Source organism: Canis aureus, chromosome X, assembly GCF_053574225.1.
Source record: "Canis aureus isolate CA01 chromosome X, VMU_Caureus_v.1.0, whole genome shotgun sequence".
In the NCBI taxonomy this organism is placed as follows: domain Eukaryota; kingdom Metazoa; phylum Chordata; class Mammalia; order Carnivora; family Canidae; genus Canis; species Canis aureus.
The window spans coordinates 71,212,540-71,231,318 of record NC_135649.1 but is presented as its reverse complement, the minus strand read 5'-3'; the positions used below and the strand labels follow the sequence as shown (position 1 = coordinate 71,231,318).

The 18,779-nt window shown below is 44.9% G+C and overlaps 1 protein-coding gene and 1 long non-coding RNA gene across 2 annotated transcripts in view; both read left to right on the top strand.

The window, feature by feature from the left end:
- Positions 1 to 18,779, top strand: part of LOC144308463 (uncharacterized) — an 852,603-nt gene that overhangs the window by 199,639 nt on the left and 634,185 nt on the right. The window lies entirely within an intron of this gene.
- STARD8 (StAR related lipid transfer domain containing 8) overlaps positions 5,515 to 18,779 on the top strand; it is an 82,992-nt gene continuing 69,727 nt past the window's right edge. The window contains exon 1 of the mRNA XM_077889949.1: positions 5,515 to 5,700. Within this exon, the coding sequence (XP_077746075.1) occupies positions 5,656 to 5,700 (45 nt within the window). The 5' untranslated portion in view covers positions 5,515 to 5,655. The remainder of the gene's footprint in view (positions 5,701 to 18,779) is intronic.

Sequence of the window (18,779 nt, the reverse complement as noted above, 5' to 3'; positions counted from 1 at the left end):
TCCAATTAAATGGGTAGAAGAAATAAACAGACATTTCCCAAAGAAGACACCCAGATGGCCAACAGCCACATGAAACAATGCTCACCATCACTCATCATCAGGGAAATGCAAATCAAAACTACATTCTCACACCTGTCAGAATGGCTAAAATGAACATTACAAGAAACAACAGGTATTGGCAAGGATATGGAGAAAGAGGACCCCTCTTGCACTGTTAGTGGGAATGCAAAGTGGTGCAGCCACTCTGGAAAACAGTATGGACGTTCCTCAAAAAGTTAAAATAGGGACACCTGGGTAGCTCTGTGGTTGAGCATCTGCCTTCAGCTCAGGTTGTGATCCCAGAGTCCTGGGATTGAGTCCCACATCCGGCTCCACACAGGGAGCCTACTTCTCCCTCTGCCTATGTCTTTGCCTCTCTCTGTGTCTCTCATGAATAAATAAATAAATCTTTTTTAAAAAGTTAAAAATAGAACTACTGTGTGACCCAGCAATCCCACTACTAGGTATTTACCCAAAGAATACAAAAATACTAAATCAAAGAGATACCTGAACTGCTATGTTCATAGCAACATTATTTACAATAACCAAGATGTAGAAGCAGCTCGAGTGTCCATTGATTGATGGATGGATAAAGGAGTGTGTATATATACAATGGAATATTACTCGGCCATTAAAAAGAATGAACCTTGCCATTTACAAGGACATAGAGAGTATAATGCTAAGCAAAATAAGTCAGTCAGAGAAAGACAAATACCATATGATTTCACTCATATGTGGAATTTAAGAAATGAAACAAATGAACAAAGGGAAAAAAGAAGAAAGAGACAAACAGAAACAGACTCTTAAGTATAGAGAACAAACTGATGGTTACCAGAAGGGAAGGGATGGGGGAGAGGTTAAGTAGGTGATGGGGATTAAGGAGCACACTTGCTGTGATGAACACTGCATGACATATGGAAGTGTTGAATCACTATATTGTACACTTGAAATATAACACTGTATGTTAAGTAACTAGAATTAAAATAAAATTCAGGGATACCTGGGTGGCTCAGCGGTTTATCCTTTGGCCCAGAGCGTGATCCTGGAGTCCTGGGATCAAGTCCCACATTGGGCTCCCTGCATGGAGCCTGCTTCTCCCTCTGCCTGTGTCTCTGCCTCTCTGTGTGTGTGTGTCTCTCATGAATAAATAAATAAAATCTTAAAAAAAATAAAATTTAAATGTTCTAAAATGTTATTTATGTTAACATGTAATTTTTAAGCATGTCTTCTGAATGAATGAGTGAAGCAATGAATACTCATTAAATATCTTGTATTAATTTCTAATATGATAAATATCCATAGATATAGCCCACAAAAATAAAATTTATTGTCTTTAATAACTTTTCATAGCAGAAAGATGTCTGGAGAGTAACAAATTTGAGAACCACTTTTCTAATATATCTCTGACTTCTTGTCTTTGTTTGGTACAGCCTTCTCACCCCAGCGGTTCTGACAGTGATCTGCTTAATATCTGGCAGAAGGATTGGATGCCATTACCTTGTGAGGAAGCCATTCACAGGTCTCAAACACACCAAGCTTTTCTTCTCCTTCACCTGGGTTCCTTGACATGGACTGGTGATTTGGGCCTTAAACAAGATACCCTCTCACAGGCAGTGCCAGTTCCTGGATAAGGAATTAAAGCAACTGGCCTGGTGAGTGTTCATGTGATAGATATCCACCACCACCCCCAGCTTGTCTCCCTGCCCTAACTGTTGCACTTTCTTTTTTATTTTATTTTTTTTATTGGAGTCAATTTGCCAACATATAGCATAACACCCAGTGCTCATCCCGTCAAGGGCCCCCCTCAATGCCTGTCACCCCGACCCCCCTCCCACCTCCCTTTCCACTACCTCTTGTTCGTTTCCCAGAGTTAGGAGTCTCTCATGTTCTGTCACCCTCACTGATATTTTCATATTCTCTCCTTTCCCCTTTATTCCCTTTCAATTTTTTATATTCCCCAAATGAATGAGAGCATATAATGTTTGTCCTTCTCTGATTAACTTACTTCACTCAGCATAATGCCCTCCAGTTCCATCCACATTGAAGCAAATGGTGGGTATTTGTCATTTCTAATGGCTGAGTAATATTCCATTGTATACATAAACCACATCTTCTTTATCCATTCATCTTTCAATGGACACTGAGGCTCCTTCCACAGTTTGGCTATTGTGGACATTGCTGCTAGAAACATTGGGGTGCAGGTGTCCTGGCGTTTCACTGCATCTGAATCTTTGGGGTAAATCCCCAACAGTGCAATTGCTGGGTCGTAGGGAAGGTCTATTTTTAACTCTTTGAGGAACCTCCACACAGTTTTCCAGAGTGGCTGCCCCAGTTCACATTCCCACCAACAGTGTAAGAGGGTTCCCTTTTCTCTGCATCCTCTACAACATTTTTGGTTTCCTGTCTTGTTAATTTTCCCCATTCTGACTGGTGTGAGGTGGTATCTCATTGTGGTTTTGATTTGTATTTCCCTGATGGCCAGTGATGCGGAGCATTTTCTCATGACTGTTGCACTTTCTATACCCCCAACCTCCTTCCTCAACTTCATCCCAACCCCCCACCCCCATCAAAGAAAGCAGGCTTTATATACCACGCTGATCTTGGGAGGTATTGGGTATGAGGCAAGGGAGGCGCTCACAGATTCAGAGCCCTTATGGGATGTAGGAAGCAGAAGGAAGAACAAGAAGAGTGAGGATTCATGTTATTTTTTTAAAAAATATTTTATTTATTCATGACAGACACACAGAGAGAGGCAGAGACACAGGCAGAGGGAGAAGCAGGCTCCCTGTGGGGGGCCTGATGTGGGACTCCATCCCAGGACCCTGGGATCACGACCTGAGCCAAAGGCAGATCGTCAACCACTGAGCCACCCAGGTTCCCGTGAAGATTCATGCTAAGTGGCAGAACCCACTATGTGTCAGGTTCTTCATGTCCCTCCTTCCTTAATGACAAGGCTGGGAGCTGATTCAATATCTCTATCCTCATCCTCATGTTCCAGCCAGGGAAACAGGGTCCTAGAGATAAAGTGACTTGCTATAGGTGGTTACACAGCCAAAAAGCAGCTGGGCTTGGATCTGAACTCAGGGCTGGATGATGCCAAATCAATACTCTTTCTGCTTTACCAGAAGCAGGGAGAGTCAGGAACATCCAGGACAGGATGAAAGAGCAAGGGAACTAATATCTATTGAACATATACTATGTGCTGAGTCTGCTAAGTATAAATGGATTTTTTTTTTCTCAGTGACTCCCAGCACTAGCCCTCTTATGTAAACAGTTAATCCACAGCTTACACATGAGGCAGCAGGCTTGGATAAATGAAGTGTGTTTCCTAAGAGAGCACTGCTAGAAGGTAACAGAACCAGCATTCAAATCTAGGTCTGTCTGGTCCCAAAGCCTTAGCTTCTTCAATAATAACAGATAACATCTACTGAGAATTTACCTTATGCCAGGCACTATACTAAATATATACTAAATGCTTTAACTTAATTAATTTAAACCTCCCAACTACGTAGGTGCTATTATTATTCCCCATTTTACAGATGGGGAAACTAAGTCCATAGCAAGCCCAAGGTCACCCAGTTAGAAAGTAACAAAGCTAGGTTCTGAATCCAGGCAGTCTACCTCCAGAGTTCATGGGCTTAACACTGTTTTCTAATATCCTCAAAGCTAAACTGGTATGAGAAGCCCAGAACTGCAACCATTCTCCTGGTCTCTCAGGTCAGTGTATTGCCTCCAGGGTGAATGCCCAAAGCCACCTCCTCCCAGTGGCCTAAATCCAAAGAAGGAGATGGACTTTAGGAAGCAAGAGGCCATGTGGCCATCCTAGGAGGTCTGTTCTCCTGCCATACAGTGTATCCAACAGTTGATTCATAGTTCTCCATCATTAGGTCTCTGGCTGTGAGGGAAGAGGGCATATATTCCAAGGACAGAATGCTACTCTGCCTGGTAGCAGGGAGCTGCCCTTACAAGACTGTCCATTGGAGGTGAGTGGGAAGGAGGCTTGTCTTGTCTAGGGCTGATCATCATCCTAACAGGGCCAAACAGAACAGACATCTGAGGCAACCCAGAGGTCCAGGCTAGAGAGAAAATGAGAGGTCAGTTATCATAACCTCCCCAGGAGACAAATCGCAAAACAGGGCCACAGAATAAGTTGTAAGGAGGGGTGGAAAGATTCTTGCAGACTCTTGGGACAAACCTCTGGATCAAACCACCAATGAGGAAAGTCCTCAAAGACCCCAGCTGGGGTCTCTGAACAGGAAGTGAGGCCAAGGGGAGTAAGTTATTCTCGGCCTTGTGATGACACATGCCCCCAGAGACTCATGCCTGGCCTTTTGCCATGGGGTTCCTAGGAGTCTTCTGGCTGCCAGCCACAGCACCCGGCCTGCTGAGGCTTGGGGGAGGGAAGAATCACTGCTTCTTAAGAGCTTCCTGCCCATAAAACCTCTAGAACTGCCTAGTGCTAACTTTATTCTTCCTGAAAGAACTGACTTCAGTGTTTCCAGGAGGTTCAAGCTCAGATTCCAAGCTAAACTTCTAGATCTGGAGGTTTCTGAGCATGGGAGTAGATAAAGGAGGAAAACATCATCTCCTCAGATGTCAGCAAAGGGCATACACCCGGGTTATCTGAGATGGAAGAGAGCTATGATGCCTTGAGGCATATCAATGAAATGGCCTTTGTGGGCTCAGATTCTCCTTGGAACATCACCTGACTTGTTACGGGCAGCACAGAAATTCTGAAAGGAGCTGTAATTGTTGTCCAGAATGTAGTTTCATCTAGACTTGTCCTGTACTTAACCCCTAATAGGAGTCATACAAAATACTTAAGACTTAGACACCTGTGACCCTGCCTTTCATTGCACAGAAAGGAAAACAGAGGTCCAGAAAGGAAAATGCCTCCCCAGGGTGCCAGAGTGATTCACTATTCTTAGCTTTAAAGTGGAGTTGGAGAGTGACCCAGTGATCAAGGGCCTAGAGTCTCATGTCTAAGAAAGTTTCCCAGGCTCATAGCTTTTCAACTTCCGCCAATTGCCTTCACACTTGCCTAGGTCCTGCCTGGGTTGAATGTTCTCCTCCTGGGCTCTTTTCCTGGCACTCTTTCCACAGCCCCTGTGTGGTCTTGATTATACCCAGAGGCCTCCACGGATCGCTGGTGTGTCATTCAGCAGGAGGCAAGAAGGCATGCATGCCAGCATGCAGGTGGCAGACTGATTGGTGAGCCAGCCGGCAGGCTGGACAGTCCAAGCTTGGGAACTGTAATGTTCAAGGAATTTCAACTGTCATTGCTCTCCACTCCCAGCCAATTGCTTAACGGTGCCGAGTTTGAATCAGTGACCCGCCTCCTGGTCCCTCCTCCTTAGCTAGCCTCTCTCTCCCTCCCTCCCTCCCTACTTCCCTCCCTAGGGCCCTCTGGGAGGCGCCTGAAGAGGAGGCAAGCTGAACTCAGGCCAACCACTGCTCTGTGTCTCTATTCTCCTCGCTAGTATGGCTGATGGAGCACAGGGCCAGGGCTGATCCTCACGGAGGCCTGCATCCCCTCTAGTCTAGTCCCTAGAAAGAAGGAGGCCTGTGCCCAGCAGAACTCTGCTGGACTCTCCCAGCTCCCTGCACTTCTCCACCATGCCTCTGCTGGATGTTTTCTGGGCTTGCTTCAGGAAAGTAAAGGTAAGTGGCTGCCCAGACCCAGCCCACTCCACTGCTCAGAGGGGAAGAAGGCAGCTGGGGAACCACTGTGTGCCAGCTGGAAGGCAAGTGGGCTTCTGAGACTACTTTGGAGCTAGAAAGAATTGGATTCAAGTCTTGCTTTTGTCACTTAACCAGCTCTGTAAATGTATACTGTTTTCCCATAAAATTAAGTAGGCTAGCTGAGTATCATAAAAGTCTATTGCTTCCCAGGCCTTGCCACAAAAGCAAGATACTTAATTCCTTTGATCCTCAGTTTCCTCAGCTTTAAAATGAAAACAATAGTGGTACCAATCTCTATAAGGTGATGAAGTTGGTATTATTATTTATATACCATGTGTTTGCAAATAAAAGAGATGTGTGTAAAGCTCCTAGCATGATGCCTTGCATATATATAGATAGATATATAGAAATAGATATAGATATATATATAGCATCCATATGAGAGGCAGTAACTATTATTATTTTTTTCTGAACACACATTTCCTTTTATTTTTATTTATTTATTTTTTTCCTTCTTTAGTTTTCTTTTTTTTTAATTTATTTTTTATTGGTGTTCAATTTACCAACATACAGAATAACCCCCAGTGCCCGTCACCCATGAGGCAGTAACTATTATTATGATTACTCTTACTAATTTCTGTCAACATATATCAAGCTCTGTGCTAGGCACCATAGGAGTTACATGAAGACAAAAAGGGGCATGGCTTCTGTTCTCAAAGAGGTGGTAAAAAAAGTGACAGGTCTTTATCAAGAACCTACTATATATGCTAGACAGTCAGTAAATGTTTTTAAAGATTTTTATTTATTTATTTATTCATGAGAGAAAGAGAGAGAGAGAGAGAGAGAGAGAGGCAGAGACACAGGCAGAGGGAAAAGCAGGCTCCACACAGGGAGCCCGACGTGGGACTTGATCCCAGGTCTCCAGGATCACGTCCTGGGCTCAAGGCGGCGCTAAACCACTGGGCCACTGGGGCTGCCCAACAGTCAGCAAATTTTTGTTGAGTGCCTACTATATCCTGGACATGGGGAATACGTGAGCACAACAGGACCCACAAGGATGTGGAGGACATAATTTCTGCTCTCAAGATCCCAGGAACTGATGGTTATTTGGTATCTGCCATGTACTGGACATAGGCACTTTCAATTCATTAACTGTGGTGGTAATCTTTACCAAAACCCATTGTTTTCCTGTTTTTATAGATGGTGAAGGAACACTGTAAAAGATTTGGGAAGGTCATTCAGATATGCCTGACAGAGTTGGGGTCTGAACTCCTAAAGTCCCTACTTCTCTTGACACTATGTGATGTCACACAATTTAATTCAGTAGGGAAAATTTTAAATAAGTAGCCTGACTGTAAAATAGGACAAAGGAAAGGCTGAGACCCTTGGAAAGAAAAATCACTTCCACCAGAAGGGACTTGGAAAAGTTTCACAGGAGGTCACATTTGGGCTGAGCCTGAGGCTTGAAGGAAGAGAAGACTTTGTCAGTCCTAAATTGGGGGAAGGGCATTCCAGGCATGCCTGGCAGAGGGAATTTTGTGAGCAAGAGTCTGGAGGCATTCAAATGGTGGCGAGTTGGGGGAGGGCTGGTTTTGTAGGGAGTCTCAAGTACAGGGTCTGAGGGGAGAAAAGCTAGATAGGCGGAATGGGGCTGCCTCCCATAGGGTTTAGAATTGATGCCTGGGGCTGTGGTCTTTACCTAGTGGGAGTCCTAAATGTGATTTTCACCCATCTGCAGTCAAATGGGAGAGAAGTGAGAGTGATGTAGTACAATTTTCAGAAAGCTAAATTAATTCAACTCAGAAGATTATTATTTATTTGGAGATTATTATGTCCTTCCAATGGGGTGGGGTTCAAGAGTGAGAAATTTTAAAAATATCTGTCCTCAGCAAAATAAAAAGTTTGCAGTTCTCTTTCTTTCTTTCTTCTTTCTTTCTTTTCTTTCTTTTTCTTTCTTTCTTTCTTTCTTTCTTTCTTTCTTTCTTTCTTTCTTTCTTCTTTCTTTCTTTTTTCTTTCTTTCTTTCTTCTTTCTTTCTTCTTTCTTTCTTTTCTTTCTTCTTTCTTCTTTCTTTCAAAATTGTCTTTCTCACCTATGATATTCCAAAGTCCAGAGACTGTTGTTTTAGGGGATCAGGAGGATTTCAGTAAAGTAAGGATATAATTCAATGGACACTTTTAAGAAATGCACTCCAGCAGCCCTTCCACTCCAGTTTAGAAGGGCCCAAGTGGTGATGCAGAGGCCAGGAAGATGGCAGCGATGGCAATGAGGCTAGGTGGCAAGGAGATGATAAAAAAAAATGGATCTAATGATAAGGGCAAGGCAGAGGAGAAGCAAAAATGTCTGTGAGACTTGACACCTGATTGGCACCACTGTCCTCTACTCTCTGGTTAACCAATCTGGGTGATTGGCAGGGATTTATATCACTTTGTACTCATTACCTCAGTCTCAGACTCCCAGAAAACTCTCTGCCCATGTCAGTCTCTTAGAAATTGTTGGGGCAGGACAGCCCCCTAAAAGACTTGGAGACCTCTATCCCAGTCCCAGACACTAGCACACACACACATACACATCCACTCCTGCATGTCCACAAACATAGGATGTACACATATATATGTTATAGTTACACACTCATGCATAGACACACCATTCAAGTGTGCACACACATCCATATCAAAATAAACACATGCAAATGCACACACACACACACAGAGTGCACATTCACAATCATGTAAACTCACACACATATGCCTGAATGCACATACAGAGATAGGCACACATGTACACAAATCAATACCTTCCCATGCATAAGCATGCAGACACACAGAGACCTAGGCACATAGACAAAGTCATGTAGACATACAAAAACATTCACATGGCACAAAGGTATATATGCATGCATGCCCACACACAGGGCTATGGCAGATATGAATCAACACATGGTTGCATCTCAGGGCTAAGAGGCAGCCTGCCAGACCCACATACATGCTGCTTTTGCAATGCTACTGCTTTGAGATCCTGGTCAGATAGGCAGGCCTTCTGGGCTTCTAAGCCCAGTTAAGGGCATGAGCTTCTCTGAGCCACCTTCCCATTCTGAGCCAGGCCCCCTTATGAGCAATTGCCTGATTGTGGGAGAGCTGACTGCAGAGACATGGCTGTAGTAGTCTGCCATAGCTGAAAGGGATCTTTTAGATTACCTCATTCAACCTTCTTGTGGTCCTAATGGAGACACCAAGCCCCCTACCATCCTATACCATATAGTGCTCTCTAACAGCTAAAGATATATGAGAGGGAGGGGAAGCAGAGAAAGTTAGGTTTGAATTCCAACCCCCCCAACCTGATACACACACACACACACACACACACACACACACACACACACACACACTAGCTGCCTTTGAGCAAGTCCTTTCTGAGCCTCAGTTTTCTTATCTAAAAAATGATACTAATCAGTGCCTGCCTCACAGAGATGCTATGAGACTTTGGAGCGGTTATGTCTTTAAGGTGTTCGGCATAGAGTAGGTGGTCAACACATGACTCGTTGAAAGCAGATTTCCAAACTGCATGCCGGGGGGCACCAAGGCAAAAAACAAGGGTTATTCTATATTTGGAAACTCCAGGGTTAAGATCTCAGGTCTTTTTTTAAAAAAAGATTTTATTTATTCATTAGAGAGAGAGAGAGAGAGGCAGAGACACAGGCAGAGAGAGAAACAGGCTCCATGCAGGGAGCCCGACGTGGGACTCAATCCCAGGATTCCAGGATCATGCCCTGGGCCAAAGGCAGGCACTAAACTGCTGAGCCACCCAGGGATCCCCAAGATCTCAGGTCTTATCTGCTCCTTAGGCATATTACCTTCAGCACTCTACTCTGGCCCTGCCTGAGTTTAGGACCAGAAGCAGCCCATTTGGGAGCTGAAGGGTGCCACCTCAGAAGCCAGAGATACTGGGAAGGTAGCAAGACACCAGGCCAGGGCGCAGGACTGCTTGAGCAGCACTGGGGTTAGGCGCAGCCAAGGGACAAGACGTTTGGATGTGAGATGAACCCAGTATAAATAGTTCCATATGTGTCTGATGTGTCTTCCCTGGAGACCAGCAAGGGCCCGAAAGGTATCAATGGCCTCTCAGCGCAATCGAGGATGCATATGAGTCCAGTCCCCACTCCAGCCTCACACTCACACATGCATGCACACAGGACTCTTTCTTTGATGTGTCCTTTTGCTCCTTTCCGGCACCTAACATGGTGTTATGCACATAACAAGTGACCAGAATTTGGATCCTCTCTCATGTAACTCACTTTGTATCAGGTGGACATATCTATTTCTGGAGGGCACTGACCTGGGAGGTGGAGAATCTGGTTGGAGCTCCATCTCAGCCATGACCTCTAGGTGACTTTGAGAGGGTAAATACTCCCTGCTGTCTCTCAATTATTTTCTCTTATAACAGGTAAATAGTCATACAATAATCAGAGATGGAAAGGTCTATAGACGTCATCTGTTCCTCTCCCTTCCCTCCTTCTAAACTGTGGATGAGGCACAAAGATGGAAAGAGATGTGCCCAAGGTCACAGGGGGGCAGTCAGAACACAGCCAGGTCTATTACATAGACATAATCTCTTTCCTCCCCCTGTGGCAAAATTCAAACACAATTTGTCTATGGTAGAATCTAATGGCAATACTAAGTGGGACTTCTACACACATATCACATATACATGCACAGTAAGCACACATGGCAATATCCCTGTCTCACCTACTTGCAAAGCTTCTATGGGAGGCAAAGCAAATTATGGACAGAAAAGTCCTTTGTAAACTGGAAAGCCTCAGAGAGTTTAGCCATCCAGTTATGGTCCAACAAGGGACATGACACTTGTCCCCAGTCACTGTACTCTCATACTTACTCGTATATAGGAGATCAAGGGCTTTCCTGAGTTCACTCGAGGATATATTCTCAAACACTCTCTCCTATGAATGCACTGCCACAATGTGCTTGAGACTTGCATGTGGCAGTTCTTTTTTTTTTTAATTTTTATTTATTTATGATAGTCACACACAGAGAGATAGAGAGAGGCAGAGACACAGGCAGAGGGAGAAACAGGCTCCATGCACCAGGAGCCTGACGTGGGATTCGATCCCCGGTCTCCAGGATTGCGCCCTGGGCCAAAGGCAGGCGCTAAACCGCTGCACCACCCAGGGATCCCGCATGTGGCAGTTCTTATACCTGGCTCCTTGGCGCCTGTTCATATGGGTGTGTGCTTCACACTCCTTCTGCCCCTTCATATTTATGTACATATATACAGTCATGTGAGCACACATACTCATGTGTGCTTCTTCATACTGGGGGCTCTTTCTGTCCCCTGGCCAGCTCACCACTTCCTAGTTTTTGTCCAGAATCAGTCTGGCAGGATATGGGGTGAAAGTGTGACAGTAACTGGGTGATTTAGCAGCTGTATTCCCAGCTTCCAGGATGTATCTACTTTTCCAGGCCTTTGCCCTTATTGTCCCAAGCAAGACCAATTTGCCACATACAGTATGCATTCATTGTGGGAGGGGCAGGAGGAATTGTAGAGAATTCAGGATAGCATATGAATTTATAGAAACTCTTAAATGCTTCTGGATGCCATTCCTACATTCCATGTAGGAGTCCTATCACATCTTGCCAAAAGGAGGGCCAGACATTGTTGCATACTTCTAATGATGTAAAGCTCATGACCTCAAATATCCTGTTTCTTTTTTTTCTAAGACTTATTTATTTATTTGAGGGGGGAAAGCGGGGCAGAGGGAAACAGAGTCCTAGAAAGACTCCTCACTGAGCATGGAGCCCAGTGCGGGGCTCAATCTCACAACTTTGAAATCATGACCTGAGCAGAAACCAAGAGTCAGATGCTTAACTGACTGTACACCCAGCTACCCCTCAAATAGCCTGTTTCATCTGAGGACACTGCCACAGGTCCCTTAACCAATATGTGTGTGTGTGTGTGTGTGTGTGTAAGTGGAAGGTATATACCTATACATCTGAGACTTATACCTACAGTTACCTCTCAATCACTGGGTCCAAAGAAAGGAATTATTACATACTCCCAGATCATGGGAAAACCACTTAGTGAGGATAGGACAAGATCTTATATCCCACTGAAGTAGTCTTCACCCTTAGGACCTCTCTTTGCATTTCCATAGCTTAATTGACTTGAGTGTCAGGTAGTGACTCCTGACATGGGTGAAAAATGCACACTATGGATTGTCTCTGTGTGGCTAATTGTAAGTTGCCTAGATGCTGACATATGTCACATATTTGTGAGGTTCTGGTCAATGTGTTGAAGTAAAAGAATAGGTGTGCTAATGTTAATGACACACATGGACTTAAACAGAGTGTGAGTTGGTTTCTGGGTGATCTAGGAACTTTCCTGGGAGGAATTTCCTGGCTCAGAACAGAAGGCAGCTTGGTGTGGCAGGAAGAACACTGGGCATGGAGTCAAACTGGCTTGGATGTAATGCCCACCTCTGCCACATTTAAGCTGAGTGGTCTTGGGCAAGCCACCTCTCCTCAGTGGATAAGACTTAATGGAGTTTCCAATGGAATGATGTATATAAAAGCCTAACATATGATAGATATGCAGTTGGATCAGAATCTGATGAGATGATTTATGGAGAAAAAGAGTAGGAAGTCTTCTTCAAGGGGGAGTAAGGTTGGAGACAGAAGAAAGAGGAGGCACAGAGCCAGGGGACTTGCCTTGGATCTAGAAATGGGGTGCGAATGCTTATAGAAGCAGAGGTCAAAATGAGAGACTTGCAAATTTGTATGTGGGAGTTCAACTTTGCCAAGGGTACTCTTGATGCAGTGAAAAAAAAAAACAGGTATATTTTTAACTGTTTGAGGAACCTCCACACAGTTTTCCAGAGTGGCTGCACCAGTTCACATTCCCACCAACAGTGTAAGAGGGTTCCCTTTTCTCCGCATCCTCTCCAACATTTGTGGTTTCCTGCCTTGTTAATTTGCCCCATTCTGACTGTTGTGAGGTGGTATCTCATTGTAGTTTTGATTTGTATTTCCCTGATGGCAAGTGATGCAGAGCATTTTCTCATATGCATGTTGGCCATGTCTATGTCTTCCTCTGTGAGATTTCTGTTCCTGCCCTACGACCCAGCAATTGCACTGTTGGGGATTTACCCCAAAGATACAAATGCAATGAAACGCTGGGACACCTGCACCCCGATGTTTATAGCAGCAATGGCCACGATAGCCAAACTGTGGAAGGAGCCTCGGTGTCCAACGAAAGATGAATGGATAAAGAAGATGTGGTTTATGTATACAATGGAATATTACTCAGCTATTAGAAATGACAAATACCCACCATTTGCTTCAACGTGGATGGAACTGGAGGGTATTATGCTGAGTGAAGTAAGTCAGTCGGAGAAGGACAAACATTATATGTTCTCATTCATTTGGGGAATATAAATAATAGTGAAAGGGAAAATAAGGGAAGGGAGAAGAAATGTGTGGGAAATATCAGAAAGGGAGACAGAACGTAAAGACTGCTAACTCTGGGAAACGAACTAGGGGTGGTAGAAGGGGAGGAGGGCGGGGGGTGGGAGTGAATGGGTGACGGGCACTGGGGGTTATTCTGTATGTTAGTAAATTGAACACCAATAAAAAATAAATTAAAAAAAAACAGGGTGTCCAAAATAACAAAACATGAAGTCGAGCTGTTCACTCTCTGAGCCACAACTTGCTAGCTGTGTGACCTTGAGAAAATTACTTCACCCCTTTGAGCTTTAGTTTCCTGCTCTGTAAAATGGAGCTAATAATAGTACTCACTTCATATGAGACCTGAGTTACCATGTATCAAGCACTTAGAAAAGCACCAGGCACATAGTTAGTGAGCATTAACCATTTTTATTATTTATACACTGGGAAAGATTATAATTCCTACCTCCCAAGGTTGCAATGAAACAAGGATGACAAGGCCTGTTGACATGTTCATTTATTATTATCTTGAAGAAAATGGGAGGTTTCTTTAAACTGGGAATAGCCTTGAGGAATTCATTCCTTCACTCATTACCAAGCAATATTTATTCAGGGCTAACTATGTGCCAGATGCTGTGTCAGGCTCTGAGGAGATGGGTAATGGTTAACAAAATAGCTGCAGGTCTCTAACCTCATGGAACTTACTGTCTTGTGGATTTAAAATGACAGATTTTCATACTCACCCCCAAGTGCCCCGTTGGTGTATATGACTGATTCAGTCCAGAAAATGCCAGGGAATGGAACTTAACAAATTTTATATATCTAGCATCAGTGCATGGCAATCTCACTTAGTCTTCAAGGCAAGAGAATGGCTAAATTGGAGTTCCCAGTCCTTCCTGCAACAGCATTGCCAGAACAATCTTAACAGTGGGCCCAGCATGAAGGTGAAAATGGAGACCTCCAGAATTACCTGATCTGAATTCCTAACCATTGTGTCTCTTTTTCCCAGTTGCGCCATTTCAGCACAATTGGTGCTATTTGATCAAGTCATCAAGAGACTGAACAGTATTTGTCCTGGGAACTAGGAGAGATGGAGATGGGCACTGGGGAGGTGAGATGGGGAGTAGGAAGCAAAGCTTTGACTCTGACTTATGTCTTGGACATTAATTTTTACTTTACCTTTAGTCTCATTGGCACCGAAAGAAGTGTGAGGGCGGGCTGCTGGGGGTGGGGGGCGGGTGGTGGAAGACATATCTGACAATATGGCTGGTGAAGGCAGAAGTAACTGGAAAAGTTTGCAGATTGGCAATGCCAGGTTTGTTTTCCCTCCAAAGTACTGCAGAAAGTTAAAACTAGTATTAGCTAACATTTATAGAGTACACATTATGTGGTAGACACTGTTCCATGCCCTTCACATATATTAACTCAGTTTATCATCACACTAACTGCAAGGCTATTATTGCCATCATCCTCATTTTATGGAAACAGAGAAAAAAAGTTAGGAAACTTATCCAGGGTCACACAGCTATTATTGGGATTTTAAACTCACGTAATCCAGGTCCAAAGTCCATGTTTTATATACTATGTTTATGTCATCTCCGCTCAGTTTCTTTATCTATAAAGTGACTATTTTAGACTGGTTTATCTCTGAGAGTCTTTCCAGCTCTGCCACTCTCATTATATTTCATATATAGTTCTTTGAACCTCCAAGCAAAGTGGGAAAAAACTGCTCCCTGAGTGTCAGTGATTTCTATGCAAGGTCCCTGGGGAAGGGGAAGGAAACTCAGGCTCAGGAAAATGAGCCTGCCCTGGAGGTTGGTCCTCCCTACCGGGAGGTCCAGTAGGGCCTGAAAACAGCTGGAGGCTTGGCAAGGTCTGGGAGCCAGGGCCGGGCCTGCATTTCCAAGTCACTAGGAATAATAACAGGGAGCAGCAGCTCAAATGGCCTGTCCTGGGATGGGGGGTGGGGTTCACAGAGGTTTAAAGGAGTGGAGCTCCTTGACCCCACCTCTCTGGCCCACCCCTCAAGCTGCTGCTGCTGCAACAAGAGACCTTGAAGTCCAGTTCAACTGGCAGTTCCAAGGCCGAAGTTGCCAAGGGGCAGAAGAAAGGAAGCCCTACACTTGGGTAATGGGGCTTGAGGCCCTGGAAAGTAGTATGGGCTAATTTTCCCTGGACTCTCCTCTGTCTTGGGCTGGGTCACCCTTGGATCTTGGGAGAAGAATATGATATAATGATATAATACAGTAGCTGCTGGAAACAGGGCACCAATCTGCTAGCCCAGGGTCAGCCTCTACTTCCCCTCTCTGAGCCCCAGTTTCCTCATGTACAACATATGGAGAATATTATTTACCTCATAACTGTTTGCAATGATGACATTTACAAAAGGGCCTACCACATAGTAAGTGCTCAGTAAATTTGAGTGAAATTTGAAGATAATTGCTTGGTTGCTCTAGGTGATCCTGGCTCCATGGTTTGTGCTCTCAGTTTCCTCATCTGATAAATAAGATTTACCTGCCTGATGAGAGCCTGAACTTGGGAACATCCTCTGGAAGTTAAAAGACAGTAGGAAATACTGATGTTACTACCTTCAGGTTCAGGAAATGGGTTTTTTTTTAGGTGATTTCTTCATCTCCTCTCCCCACCCTTACTCCCACCCCTTGTTGGACTAGCCCAGAGTCTGGAAAAGAGGCTTTACTCCACTTTGGAACCACTGTCTCTCCCCTTCAGTCCCTCCGCATCCTTCCCATCCAAGGCCCTTCTCCTAGAACTCTCGAGCTCTGGGCAGGAAGGAAGGTCCCTGTTGGTTGGTGGGAAAGTCAAACCTTAGGGATATGACATTCCTGGGATTATCCAAAGAAACCCTGGAGGCTGCAGCTACAAGCTTGCTCTCCTTCCTGGCCTGCTATCTTGCCTGCTGTGGAGGCAGAAGGACAGTAAAGGACAAAAGGCTGGGGGAAAGAGGCCCAAAAGCAAAAAGCTGGTCCTGGAACAGCCCTGCTGGCCAGGTATGAAATGGGGAGTGGGAGAGGAGGACAAGAGGCCTTTCCATAACTGGCAGAAAGGAATTAAGGTGAGAAGGGTTCAAGGCAGCAAGAATTTCTGTCGTGGGAGAAGTTATAAAATGATATGCAGATAAGCATTGCTGAGGCTACAGGTCAGAGTCAGGTACTCTTTTGGGGGGCAGGTGAGTGGATATGAGACCACCATATCTAGGGTTCTGGTGGCTAGGAGAAGACAGTCAGGCTTTCTGAGAGGCCCCACACCAAGCTAGCGTAGAATAGCTTGTACCCTCAAAGAGGAGACAAAAGAAGTAGATCCTCTGGGAATTCCTCAAAAGGCTGTCCCAGACTCTGGGACCTTCTAGAAGTCATGTCTTTCATTGCCCTTTCACTGCTTGGATTGTCCCTTACCCCCCTCCCTGTGATGGGACAATGAGAATTGTCAAGGACTTGCCTATCATTATAGGCAACAAAGAATTGGAGGACCAGCAAATAATTGGTCAAAGGCACATGGTCAAGCCCAGAATGCCTGTGCTGGTCAGTCTTACTCAAATCAGGTCTCCTTTCCCCTTTCCAGGAAAGAGATTGACATCCCTCAGGCCTGTAGCATCCCCTGAGATTTCACACCCTGAACATGAGCACATGTTCCCAGTCCTCTGGAATGGGGTTTAAAAGTGGCATCATAACACCAGTGCTCCAATTTAGAACCTGGTGGCAGGATGATTCCAGACTCAGCCCACACAATGCCCTTCATATACCCATATGTCTCCATACTGGACTGTGAGCTCCTGTAAAGACCTAGCCTGTGTCTTACCTACCTCTGTGTCCAGCCCCACACAGTACATATTCTAGGCCTAGACTAGAGGAAGTTAGCTGAGTGTATAGGACATACATGCATACTCATGCACATACTAGTGGCCAGACCCAGTGTACCCCATCCCAGCAGAGAAACCCTAAGATGAAGAGAAGTCAGCTCTTGAGGAATCAGAAGAGCCTGCTTCCCACAGTGGCCTCATTCTGTGTTGGCAAATCACCAGCTGGGGCTGGGTGTGGAGGTGGTGAATGCCCACTCTGGAGGCTGAGAGGGTCATGCTGTGAATAGGGCTCTGTGTGGCCTAGCTGATAGGGCTGGGGGAGGCTGGAATGTGAAGAACGTGCTCTTATGACTGGCTCTAGGCCTAGGTCTGTGGCACAGGGCAGGCAAGGGGATGAGGGCAAGCAGAGAAACCAGGCAAAGAAAGTTTGAAAAGTCTCCGGGCTTGCCCTGAGATAGCAGGGCAAGGGCTGGTCATAGTACTTGCCGGCCCAGCAGAGAAGTTGCTATAGAGAGTGAGGTCTGTCCTAACCAATTATGGCTGAGGACTCCTCGGGTCAGGATAAGCTCTGTCAGAAGCCTTTGCAGCTGGTCTCCAAACCACCCTGCTCAGACTTCCTACCTTCTCACACGGCAACCAGCTTTCTGCTCCCATCCCCTTTTTAGCTCCTGTTCTCTCTTTTTCACACTTTCTTTTCTTTTTCTTAGATTTTATTTATTTATTCATAAGAGATACATAGAGAGAGCAGAGATATAGGTAGAGGGAAAAGCAGGCTCCCCATAGGGAGCCTAATGCGGGACTTGATTCTAGGACCACAGGATCACAACCTGAGCCAAAGCAGGCATTCAACTGCTGAGCCATCCAGGCGTCCCTCTTTTTCACACTTTCAACATGATCCCCTGTTTCTCTCAAAAACTCCTGATTTGTCTTTTTATGTGGGCTACTCTATTGCCCACTAGACTGCAAGTTCCTCAAGTGCAGGGACCATATCTGTTTCTGTGTGATTTCACATCTGTAAGTCTACCACAGTGCCTTCTGGACAGCTCCAAGTGGATTCTCCACAGACTCCTCAAATCCAACAGGTTCAAAAAAGCCGTGATTCCATGACAAAAGGAAGATTCCCCTCGCCCCTCACCCCAACCATGCCTTTTTCTCCATTCCCGGCCTCAGTTACTAGCCCTATTATCCACCCGGTTGCATAGTCTAGAAACTGGATTCATCCTTGACTTCTTTTTTAGGCTCTCACAATCCTATTGCTGACTTTGGTTTTACCACATAAATAGTGCATATATCGGTCCTTTCCTTTTCTGTCCCAAAGGCCAATGCTCCAATCTGGCCTGTTTCTAGTTTTATCCAACCTCCCCCAGTCCCATTCCCAATCTATTTTTCACTCAATAGACATAATAATATTTTGAAATATAAATCTGACCTATGGTAGGCTTCTGTTTAAGCTCCTTCAATGGCTCCCCACTGGGCTCAGGATAAAGTCCAAGTTCCTTAACATGACCTACAAGGTCTTTCGTAATCTGGCCCCTACTCCCTGTTCCAGATTCATTTCTTACCCTACTCTTCAGCCAGACTATGCACTTCCACAACCACACGCTTTTATACCTCCTTGCCCTTTTCTATGCTCTTCTCTCTACCTGCCATGCTCTTTGCCTTCTTGTCTGCCTTATGAACAACTATTCATCCTTTAAGACCTGTTCCAAATGCTGCTTCCTTCATAAAGGCCCTCATGACAATGCATCTGCACTCCCAGCAACTAATTACTCCATTTGCTCAGTT